The sequence below is a fragment of the Vanessa atalanta genome, chromosome 13 (genome assembly GCF_905147765.1).
Source record: "Vanessa atalanta chromosome 13, ilVanAtal1.2, whole genome shotgun sequence".
NCBI classification, from domain to species: Eukaryota; Metazoa; Arthropoda; class Insecta; order Lepidoptera; family Nymphalidae; genus Vanessa; species Vanessa atalanta.
The window spans coordinates 10,896,160-10,907,910 of record NC_061883.1 but is presented as its reverse complement, the minus strand read 5'-3'; the positions used below and the strand labels follow the sequence as shown (position 1 = coordinate 10,907,910).

The 11,751-nt window shown below is 31.1% G+C and overlaps 3 protein-coding genes across 4 annotated transcripts; 2 read left to right on the top strand and 1 right to left on the bottom strand.

Moving 5' to 3' along the window:
- Positions 1 to 1,812: 1,812 nt before the first annotated feature.
- On the top strand, positions 1,813 to 3,982 carry LOC125068123 (60S ribosomal protein L27). Of its 2 annotated transcripts, none has more exons than XM_047677140.1 (3): positions 1,813 to 1,915; positions 2,256 to 2,485; positions 3,766 to 3,982. In XM_047677140.1, the coding sequence occupies exons 2-3, from the start codon at positions 2,267 to 2,269 to the stop codon at positions 3,949 to 3,951; spliced, it is 405 nt and encodes a 134-aa protein (XP_047533096.1). In that variant the 5' UTR covers positions 1,813 to 1,915; positions 2,256 to 2,266; the 3' UTR covers positions 3,952 to 3,982. The 2 variants fall into 2 exon arrangements, with proteins under 2 accessions (XP_047533096.1, XP_047533095.1); XM_047677139.1 differs by lacking the exon at positions 1,813 to 1,915 and adding an exon at positions 1,972 to 2,117.
- A 1,925-nt stretch (positions 3,983 to 5,907) lies between these two features.
- On the bottom strand, positions 5,908 to 8,754 carry LOC125068104 (dynactin subunit 2). Its single transcript, XM_047677111.1, has 9 exons — positions 8,612 to 8,754; positions 8,334 to 8,536; positions 7,964 to 8,099; positions 7,748 to 7,854; positions 7,025 to 7,141; positions 6,775 to 6,850; positions 6,535 to 6,693; positions 6,353 to 6,449; positions 5,908 to 6,274 (listed from the first exon to the last, which is right to left on the bottom strand). The coding sequence occupies exons 1-9, from the start codon at positions 8,645 to 8,647 to the stop codon at positions 6,093 to 6,095; spliced, it is 1,113 nt and encodes a 370-aa protein (XP_047533067.1). The 5' UTR covers positions 8,648 to 8,754; the 3' UTR covers positions 5,908 to 6,092.
- A 247-nt stretch (positions 8,755 to 9,001) lies between these two features.
- LOC125068423 (B-cell receptor-associated protein 31) lies at positions 9,002 to 10,785 on the top strand. The gene has a single exon (XM_047677535.1). The coding sequence runs from the start codon at positions 9,134 to 9,136 to the stop codon at positions 9,800 to 9,802; it is 669 nt and encodes a 222-aa protein (XP_047533491.1). The 5' UTR covers positions 9,002 to 9,133; the 3' UTR covers positions 9,803 to 10,785.
- The last annotated feature ends 966 nt before the right edge of the window (positions 10,786 to 11,751 follow it).

Genomic DNA, 11,751 nt, shown 5'->3' with positions numbered 1-11,751 from the left:
ATTTTATTACTTACCAAAGACAACTTGTATTGTTTTTAATTTTTCATACTAATCTACTTAAACTTGAATGACAATAGACTATTTGTTGTTAATTCTTTATTTTTCTTGTCGGATAAATTGTTTCATTTTAAATTAGTTTGACATACGTGATAACAGATAAAAAATAAAATGATTGTGGCTGTCATAGCCGTGTATGAATGTCGCCTTCCGATGAGAAATTGAACTAAGTATTATTTCATGTTGATTTATAGTACACATTTCTTTCTTTTCGTTGTAAAATAAGATTTTACATAAGAGTTACAAAGGTAGATTTTAGTGATTTGACATTATTATAGCTCAAAGTGTGTCTGGAGACTCGAGTCCTGTTTGCAGTCTATCACGGTTATCTAAGACTAACATGTATATTTATAGTACCTCTTCAGAAATCGTTATTACCTACGTGTATGTGACAGTGTTTTATTTTTGTATTTTGATAAAATTTGTGTAAATAATTTTCTTATTTTATTGATATTAAACTCAATTAATCAAGCAGTGTTTGATTAAAATAAAGAAATTGATAAAAATATCGTTGAGTTGTTTGCTTAAGATACACCCTATTTAAATAGTAACATAACACACATACATATTATGCAAGTGTAATTTTAATTGTAAGAACAATTTGTGTAACTAGTTTTTATTATTATAGATAGTTAATTTCTGTATGTGTGTGTGTGTGTGTGTTGGGGAGGTGCGGGGCGATGTTAGCTGCCCTATATATTTTTTGTATCCTATCAACGTGTATGCAAAATTTCAAGATGATCGATCGAGTATTTAAGTGTGTTCTGAATGATAGCGACCCGCGCGTTGAGACGTACACTAAGACGTAGCCGTAATAAGCGAATTTTCGTATTTATAATATAATACCTAGAATCAGTTTAATGTCTCACACTCCCCGGTCCCCGAAATTTCCTCTAGCTCGGCGCTCCTTTTTAGCAATAAACCAAAATAATAGATTATTTCAGCATCTGTTACAGTAGCCATTCATGTTTATGGCAAGGTATCTATTAATGTACGAATTGGTTTCATGCTCTGTAGCAATCCGTAATACATGTTTGAAAAAAAATATATGTAGTATCCCATTTACCATGAGTTCACACGGGACTCGTGGCCAGCTGCTAAAGGGGGCCCCGAAAGGTCGATATTCGCTTATATAGTTTTTTTTATATTTTAGATTTTTAAGTTCAACTAAAATTTTAAGAAAAATGAGGAAGTTTTTTCGACTGCATGGCAACACGAGGAGGTAATTTTGTACGAAAACTGGTCTGCGATTCTGCGAGTTTGAACTGGTTCTAGCTTTTTTATTTTGTAGTTTTGGAAATTATTCGGTTTCTAATGACAAGAATTTGTTATATAAAACTATCAACGAGTAATAGTCATCATAGAGATCTTATAGTTTTATAAATATTAATATAAAAAAAAAATCTGAAAATTAAAATAAGTCTTATTTGGGAACATATATCAGACATCAATTAATATTATATATTGACTATGATGTTAAAAGTACAATATAAATAAATTTTCAATTTAATTACAACAAATAAAAAAATATTTTAAATTTAAACTGACTTTTTCTTAAATCATATTTCCAGACTTTAAATAATATGAATACTTAGGATAGTAATAAAACATTGATTAGTAATTAAACCTTCAGGGAAAAGGAAAATTTATCACTATTTACAAACAATGAAAAACAAACTACTACTATTCAACAACTTTTTATAATTTTAATAAAGCATAAATGTTGCGTGTCGACGTGCCACTAATAGCGCTGAACATGGCTACACTCGCTCAACTTCAATATTTAAATGTCAATGTCAAGTTATAATCTGTAATTTTTTCTTTTTCTGTGGTCTTTTCTTGTCGACGGGTTAAGAGTGTGAGTTTAATACATCTATTTGAAAATATAAATCCAAATAAATCTGTGAGAAAGAGTGAAATACAAAATAGATATTTTGCCAACAATATATTTGTGATTAATTCTGTGATGTCGTGTAGATATTTTTGAGCGAACGCTGAACAATATTGAGAAAAACTTACTTCAAACTGTTCACCAAATAACCAATAACATAAATAACAATGTAATAATACAATAAATATGAGTTCGCAAGAAATATAATTCCAACTTACATTATACCTATTAGTTTTTGCATGTGTTTAAAGCATACACAAAAATGTTTTATGGAAACATTCAATTGAAGGTTAGTTTTCGTTTACAGATATACCCAACATGGGTAAGATTATGAAACCGGGTAAAGTGGTGCTGGTCCTCAGCGGCCGGTACGCAGGTCGCAAGGCGATTGTGGTGAAAAACTACGACGAGGGCACATCAGACAAACCCTACGGTCACGCTTTCGTCGCCGGCATCGACAGGTATCCCCGCAAAGTGCACAAGCGAATGGGCAAAAACAAAATCCACAAGCGCTCCAAAGTCAAGCCCTTCGTTAAGGTAAGACAGTTTTGAGGTTATGTTGTGACTTGTAAATTGTCAATAATGTTTAAAAGACCAGAAGGATTTGAGCAGTTCATTCAGAGCTTATTGTACTTTATCATAGTTATATTCATTTTTTGTAGGATGATGAACTGTGTTTTTTAATTACCTGCTCTGTCATATCACATGAAATAATTTACATATTTTTATTTAATTGTGTTTATGTTGTATGAAGTTAATGTGTAGAATTCATATGGCTCTTATTTAGATAAACAATATCTAGTTCATCAAACCTATCCAATCCTAATATATGAATTAAAATATATGAGATACTAAAATATTATATATTTTTACTTCATTTCGTTTACCCAATATTACTATACACTGGTTATGTATGTGGAATAGAATATATTTAAGTCAATAAGTAAAATAGAATATATATAAGTCTAATATATTGTTTATTAAGAGAAAATAATTATATATATCTTTACTTATTGCAAACCCATAATAACAATAGTATTTATAAGTACAATTACAACATACAACATGACAAAAGAACTTTCAGATATTTTAATATGAAACAGCAATACCATGCATAGCTTTGTTCCCAGCTTGAAGGGTATTTGAGTGAGAGTAAATGTAGGCACCTGGATATGTCTAAAATCATGAAGTCTTTATCCCTGTGGTTTTATGGCTCATTGATATAAGCGATCAAATATATGATTTTAATTTAAAACTAGTATTAGCTCAGATTAATGAAACAAAAGGAGTAAACATACACAATCTCTATTTGGTTTTGTCTTTGGTAAACAAGCACAATCAATTTTATTCTATATTTATTAAAATAACTAAATGAAGGGTCTTTTAGCCTTTAAGAAACTGGTAGTTTGTTGTATATTTTCACTAATTATTGTTTTAAGATATCACAGCTAAAAGAAATACTTTGAGTAATATAATAACATTTATCTCATTTTTAATTAGCTTTTGCCAATGCAGCATACATTGAAAGATCAATAGTAAATCAAAATCAAAATTTACTTTATTCATGTAGGCTTTTACAAGTATGCTTGAATCATCATTTATCAAACTATATTAAGTGAAGCTATATGGTGTAAATTTGTAGTATTTTGAATTAATACATATTCTTGATGTTAAATAAAGTTCCATTTGTGTACATCAACTTGGTTATAATCAAAAAATCATTTGCCAAATGAAAATGTATTAAATTATATTATAAGTGTTCTTCTTATGTTTTTATATAGGAAATACCTAAAACTATTATGAAATTTGTCTTTCAGGTTGTCAACTACAACCATCTCATGCCAACACGTTACTCAGTTGACTTCAGCTTCGAAAAGTTCAGCTCAAAGGACTTGAAGGACCCCGCAAAGCGCAAGAAGCTCCGTTTCAACACACGAGTCCGCTTTGAGGAAAGATACAAGAGTGGCAAGAACAAATGGTTCTTCCAGAAGCTTAGGTTCTAAGTACATTTAAAATAAATCCTTCAAAAAGCAACTTTGTGTTTTTTTTTTATTATGATTTGTCTTACAAAATATATTAACTATATTAATTAATTAATTATATAATTTTGCGCGTTAACTGCTAAAAAACACCATTTGTCGTATCTCCACGATTTGAGAACATTCCGTTAGCCGCCACAGCTAGTATCGGAATACTTGGCGTCGATATTTCAAGCCTCGTTCAGTTCCGCGGTCAATTGGAAGGCAAAGCCAAATTGGCATCCAAAAAGCTCGGTGTGCTCAGCAAGACAAGCAGACAAGACAGTATTTCACGTCGGCCCATCGTCTAAGCCGAATTTGTGCCTTGTAGTCACACACAAATGTAGAGCGACTCGAATTATCGACGATTAAGCCCTTTCCGATTTGCTTGATCCTTTGGCTTTATGTAGAGATGTTAGATCGCTCTGCATCTTCTACAGAATTTATCACGGGAAATGTTCCGAGGAACTATTCGGATTAATCCCGGCAGCTGAATTTCACCTTCGGACATCTCGTCAAAATTCAAAATATCACCCACACCACCTAGATGTCCGAAAATCCACATCAGCGCGATTTTTAAGACATTTTCTGCCTCGCACAACCACTCTGTGGAACCAGCTTTCGTCGACGGTTTTTCCAAACCGATACGACTTGGGAACCTTCAAGAAAATAGCTACTCCTTCCTGAAAGGCCGGCAACGCACATGCAAGGTGTTGCAGATGTCCATGGGCGGTGGTAGTCACTTTCCATCAGGTGAGCCTCCAGCTCGTTGACCACTTCTAACATAAAAAAATAAATAACAAAACAATGTTTCTAAATAGTCAGAAGATTAGAGGATGTACTCGTTGAAAGGTATCTCTATGATGAAATTTTTAAATGTTTTATTTGATTGAATGCAGGTCACATTTAAAGTGAGATTAATAAACAGACTACACTTCACTACTAGTCACTTTTACTAGTTTAGTTTTAAGGCGTAATTTACAATGCTGCTCTAACGTAAGGTAGTGATATGTGTGACAGATTTTAATCCAACACACGCAGGTTTTAAGTAAATGAAAATGTAGTTGCTCTTAACAGCTAACCGGCTATCTACAGTTAAAGTGTGTACTCAGCACTGAGTCATCTGAAGTCAAGTGAAGCCTCACTTGTAATCTTTACTGATAGGCTAGTGTCATGTTATTTTTAATGCTGTATCTCACTTAGCTGGATCTTTCGCAAGAATCTACGTAGATACCTGTCTCACCACTCATATTATATCCTACCGCCAAATAGCAATATTTAATAGTGTATATTGTAAACATAACAGTTTTTAGAATCATCACCAGAATAAAAATAAATGCGGTCTAATTTACATATTTTAGTCAGTCCTATATCTCTAGTATTAGTTATTCTATTACCTACGTATAGAATTTTATATTATTGAAATCATTTCTACTGCATGATGATTTCAAAAATAGTAGTAGCAGGTAAATAAAAGATTATTTTTTTGAAATAATTGCTTTATTTTTTAATAAATTAATTATTTAAGCAGCCTACCTAAATCCCATATATCGAATACTGGTTATATTCAACGAGAGGGTACTTATAATAGTATAATATATGAATGTTGTTATTTAACAAGTATAAAATGTGAAATTGAGATTACAAGTGGTGTCGTTGAAATTGTGGTATGAAACAAATTGGATTGAGTATTACTTTATACAATATTAATAATGTATTTTAACTTTAAAAACATGATTTAAATTCAATGAAGTCAGTATGATATCGGAAATAGCATGATATAAATGAATACTACATGTCATTTTTGCTTTTAGATGTAGCAAATACATTATAATGCTGTTTATAGGTTACTGGATTTTAACGAGGAAGTGTTAAAGATATGACACAATACAAATAATGTATTTTTTACTTTTCTTTCAGACTTTCCACAGCGAGCAAAAGGTCGAATATACGCAATCAAGGAAAGCGATTGTAACTGTTTTTTTTTTTTACTTTTAAAGCTTACGCTCACTACTTTACTCTTTATTTTACTATAAAGGTTATTATACCAATATTTTTCTTACATTGCAACCCTGACTCTACAGATAAAAAAACAATTTTAAGCACATCTAAACATTTTTATGTTATCATACAGTAGCTAATTTACTGATTCTACCATCCAACTTCTTTATTTCTTTTTGAAGACTGTCAATATTATGAGCGAATACTTCTTGGACTCCTTGAAGTAGCTCTTTATTATTTTGAACCCCACTGGCTATAGTGCTTTGTAGTGTTTCTAACTCTGTGAGCGACTTTCCAAAGTTGCTTGCTGAAAAATAAGGTTGCACATATGATATTACAATAAGAAAAATTAATATAAAATAAATTAATGATGTTTATTAATTACCTTGATTATGAAGAGCTTCAAGTGCCTCCATTCTCTCTAAGATTTCGGAATGTGATACGCCATCTATTTGTTTCAATAGTTTATGTAATTCCTTTACCTAAAGATGCAAATTGGAGAACATTAAAATGAAACAATTACATTTTATTGAAAAAAATTCAAGTATTGTTAGAGTAAATGTTTACCTTTGCTTCGACTTCCGGTTCAGCTGGTTTAACAGCAGCCTTCAATGCTTCTACATTGGTTAGAAGCGAAGTGACTCTAGCTTCAGCTGCAGCTAAATCCCCGGGACGAAGTAAAGAAGCTTGATTAGCTAGTGTTGCTGCCGCTCCACACAATGTTGCCTACGTAAAAATATATAGATATATTTAAAATAAGCGATACTACATAAACTAGAATAAACTGATTAAAAATAACTGTCTTACCTCTCCCGTTGCAGCCTGCAACCTGCGGAATGCTTCTTCGTCCCTCACACCAGCCGCTTGTTCTAGCTTATGTAATCTGAATACCAATTCGATTTATTAAAAAAAAAAACTTTAGATAAAGTAGAGATTCCATTTGAGTTTAAGTGTATGAAGTATGTTGAATGATTCTCGCAAGTATGTGATAATTAATATCATTTGAGCTGTACTAATTATTAATGAAATTAATTATTTATTTATTTATATTGATTACCTGTGCTCTAGTTGTGCTATCCTGGTAGTCTGTGCAAGGGTTACCTCTGGCCTAAGTTTCAGATGGGCAGTTACCACTTCACCATGTTTTTTCTTACCATTTGTGCTCAGGTACTCACTGTCAACAAATTACAAAGCATCTAAGTAATATTGGATAAAAACTGTTTTTCATTTAATTTAAAGTTTTTTGTGTCATAATAATAAACTTAATAAAGAGTCTTTACATAATTAAATGGCAAGTTATGATATAAAATTTTTCATTGTAAATTTCTTTTAATCTCAAAGACTTTGTTAATATGCTTCCATTTACAGTTCTATTTTTGTCTCCATGTCATAATATAATATATCTTTTACAGTTGTAACACTTAAACAGCATTGTACATCTTTATCATTAAAATAAAAAATATATATATATATATATATATATATATATATGGGGTCTTCTCATAATTCTGATTTTGATAAAGTATCAAAAGCTACTTTGGCTTTTTAGAGATAGTATCTCTGAAGATGTGATTAATCAATTAGAAAAAAAAGCTATATAATTGACTTTGTATATACAGTATAATACAATTAGGGTTATTTTTAAATATAAAAAAACCTACCACCAGGTTCAACGCATTCTTAAGAAGTGTTCCCTCCCTAGTATAATATTTCTTGAGATATTTCCTGTAAACCTTAAATTAAACTTCATAATTAGAAGTAATATTAATAAATGACTGACCTTAATTTTTCAGCCTTAGGATCAACTTGTTCACCTTCTTCCAGCTTCAGTTCTTCTAGAAGTTTCTTTGTAGTGTTTATCTGAGATGCTAATTTCGAATGCTCCTCCTTTAAAAGTATAAATATTAAAATTATTTCATTTACTTTTCCTTAATATTTTTGGACATTTTTAGAATTGAAACTTTAAAATATTATACTATTTTCAAATATTATGCACCTTTTCACTTTCTGTAGCTTTATTTTGTTGTTCTGCTATTTGTTCTAGCAATTCGGAAAATTCACAGCGAAGTCTATTGTAGCGTTCCAGTGTTGTTTCAGGCTCACCTTCAGCAGCCAGCTCCCATTCACCAGACCTGATTAAATATTTATCACTTAAAACTATTTACTTGCACATTATTAAGCTTGTGTTTTCTAAAATCGGTTTTCAGGTAATATATATTTCTATTAAATTATTGAGTATACTAAAAGGCATAAGGCAAAGGCATTTTAGACAGTTGTTACAAAAAGCTATTACAACATTTTTTCTTCAATGTTTAGAACTACAATTTCCTAAAAGAATGAATATATAGTTTTAGTTCTTTAATTACCTGTAACCGATACGATTTTTTCTGCTCAATCTATCGGAAAAATCAACATTCCCTGTCAGGAACTTTCCTTTAAATTTATTGAATGAATCTTTCACTGAGAGATGTAATTGTTCAATGCTTTCATTGTCTTCTTCTTCGTATGGTTCGGGTTGATCAGCCTCTGGCAAATCACCGGTTTCATAAACATCGGGTTGGTCGTAAGCCTGGAAATTTAGTAGTTTTGTTAACTAATGTTAACAAAATCAATAATCTGAAAATGTATTGCAACTCAAACTTACGATGCCGGGAAGGTTTTCATATTTTGGATCTGCCATTTTATAATGGTAGAAAGCTGAAGACAAATTCTTGTTTTATTTTTTTTCCACTTATATTTTTACAATGTATACCTTTATTTAGTAAAGATGACGTCAGATTAATCAAAAACTGCAGTGACTAGAAAAACGTCATTTTAATTGTCAACGTGACAAATTTATTTCATTTCACGTGAAACTTTTTACGAGTTTTGTTTTTATATATATACTTTATACTTTTAAATATTTTAATTCATTAAAACACTATTACGAGTTTAATACTTTTATTGATTTACATGATGTAAGCTTAATCGGTGTTGTTAAGCATTTTGTATTCAAGCTTAGGTTTCAAGTAAGTACACGTCATGTTAACAGGTTGACAAGTTTGACTTTGCTCTGTGTTGAGTCACCGATATTCTCGAAGTTGTATTGCCGCATTGTTATTAATTTTTTCGTCAGAAGTGCTCCTTTATAAATCTTTTCGAGGCAAAAACATATTAGAATATCACCATGAGTCTCCAGTGGACCATTATTGCTACGTTTTTATACGCTGAAATAGCATTTGTGCTATTATTGACATTGCCGATAGCAAGTCCTGCAAGATGGAACAAATTCTTCAAATCGAAGTTTTTAGCTTATATAAGTGGACAAGCATCAATATATTTTGTCGTGCTGATTGGCGTTTTGATATTATGTCTTCTCGATGCTATTCGCGAGATGCAGAAGTATTCTAACATCGAGTCGACGGATCATCAACACCTGGACGCAGAAATGCAAGGTAATATGCGCCTGTTCCGCGCTCAGAGGAACTTCTATATCTCAGGTATTGCGCTATTTCTCCTAGTTGTCATCCGCCGTCTTATCCAAATGATCTGTGAGTTGGCTGGTTTGTACGCTCAGTCCGAAGCAAACTTTCGACAGGCTCAAAGTGCAACTGTCGCGGCAAAGACGCTCCTTGAAAAGCAAGGCGCCGGTGATGAAGTAGCAAAGAAAGATATTGAAGATTTAAGAGGCCAGATTCTTCTTCTAGAGAAAGAGCTGGCCAAGGAGAAGAAAGACAAAGAGGCTGTAAAGTCACAAGCTGAGAGCCTCAATCGGGAATATGACAGGCTAACTGAGGAACACAGCAAGCTGCAGAAGAAAATCACAATTGCAGGTGGTGACAAAAAGGATGACTAAACCTTAAATGATTATTGTTTATCATATTTATAAGTAGTAATTACTATTTTTCTAAACCTTATATTCTTGCATTGTAATTACTAAATATAATCACTGATGCAATGCACTGTGATTCGACATGGGCCTTGAAGAAATCATTTATCTATGTATTAATAAGATTTCAAATGTTGTTGTGTAATTTTGAATATGGTAAAGGTATGTTACTTATCTCTTTTGAAATTTATGTCCGCTTAAACTAAATATTAGTCTTGTAACATAAAAAGTCTGATTTGTTTTGTGTTTGCTTTAGCATTGAGGCATTTTTTTATTTAAGCATGTTTGATATTATTCTAGTAAGGAAGGATTGTTATAATGTTTGCTTTTTCACATTTAACTATATGCTTAAACTATTGTATGTTTTTTTACCTAACTGTTGTTGTATATAAAATATATCTGAGAGTTTAATAAAAATAATATTTTGAATATTGTAAAGGAACATTTTATTGTAAACAAATTATCAGGTTAAATATGGCAACATCAAGAATAACAAATAATAGAAACAATTCTCTCTAAACTTGCAAAAGATAATGTTATGACTTTTTCTTTTTCCTAAATAAGCTTTCTTTTTCTCTATATTATTCTAAACATCTTATTCTATAGACAATATATAACACAAATAAAAAATTGAGCTAAGTGAATGAATGAATTATTTATTCTGGTCATAATAGTGCAACTGACGCATTGCTTCACAGTTGAGGTCTCCCAAAAAGAAAAATATCTTTGTACCAGATAATTCAAATAAAACTAATTGAGTGTATACATACATTATAAATGAATGTTATATTTAAACACTTATATAGAATGATAGATGCAATTTTTTGGTTCTCATAAAAGTTATTTGTTTTATTCTGTCTTGATCTTTAAATTGTATTTTATTTGTATGGGAAAGTTTTAGCAGGTGTGGATTAGGTGTGTGGTTGATGATAATAAAATATTTTTATTCACATGTTACTTTTATTTCATGTTTATAAAAAATTATAGTGGTTATTTTGTACTAGCGACCTGCTCTGGCTTTGTACGGGTGCAAGGCTGATAATAAATATACTACAGAATGTCTTACACATTCACAGCTTTTTTGTCATTAGACAATACAAACCGCTATGTCCCTGCATTTTAAATCTGTAATATCTTCGAAAATATTCATTTAAATTCCATGCTGTAAAGGGCCATATTCATCTAAATTAATGCACAATGTATTTAAAGGTACATAATTAGATAAGGATTAATGCTGTATTGCTTTAAATCGCTTCGAAAATAAGCCATTATTTCTCTTAAAAAGTAAAGTAAAAAAATGGTTATTGTGGGTTATCCCTAAGAGATAGACAAATACCATCGTTGACTTATTTGAAGACCTTTTTAAGTTGAACAATACTGTAGTACATTATTCTGATCTATCTCGTAGGGTTCAGTCAGCGTTTGCAATATAAGCTCAAAAAAGTGTTTATTTACGACATCACTTTAGAAACCTCTAAAATTATCAGTGTTTCTCTACTATATTGTGCATATATTATACATATAAACCTTCCTCTTGAGTCTGTCTATCTATTAAAAAAACCGCATCAAAATCCGTTGTGTAATTTTAAAGATCAAACCATACACAGGGACAGACGACGTAAGCGACTTTATTTTATACTATGTATGTAATAATAATTATACATTGCAAAAGATGGAAGTATGGAATTTTAGATATATTTTTTTTTATTTTCGCTTCGAGTATGATTTAACGATACATTTTGTAGGACAAATATTTTTTCAAATAATAATTTAGATAATTATTTTGAGGTTTAAACAAAAAAAACTCACTCCGTAATAAATTTTTGAGAATCATAACATCGATATATTTTATCCTTGCTCTGTTTACTACCACAATCGAGAATTTTTGCGCAGGAAACTGTTGGGCGTCTCTCAGT

What these genes read in the sequence shown, in the direction of transcription:
- LOC125068123 (XM_047677140.1), top strand. Translation starts at nt 2,267, where the DNA reads ATGGGTAAGATTATGAAACCGGGTAAAGTGGTGCTGGTCCTCAGCGGC. An exon ending in AAGTCAAGCCCTTCGTTAAG is followed by an intron (nt 2,486 to 3,765) that starts GTAAGACAGTTT and finishes TTTGTCTTTCAG; the next exon opens with GTTGTCAACTACAACCATCT.
- LOC125068423 (XM_047677535.1), top strand. Translation starts at nt 9,134, where the DNA reads ATGAGTCTCCAGTGGACCATTATTGCTACGTTTTTATACGCTGAAATA.
- LOC125068104 (XM_047677111.1), bottom strand. Translation starts at nt 8,647, where the DNA reads ATGGCAGATCCAAAATATGAAAACCTTCCCGGCATC. An exon ending in ATGAAAACCTTCCCGGCATC is followed by an intron (nt 8,537 to 8,611) that starts GTAAGTTTGAGT and finishes CTAAATTTCCAG; the next exon opens with GCTTACGACCAACCCGATGT. An exon ending in AAAAATCGTATCGGTTACAG is followed by an intron (nt 8,100 to 8,333) that starts GTAATTAAAGAA and finishes ATATTTAATCAG; the next exon opens with GTCTGGTGAATGGGAGCTGG.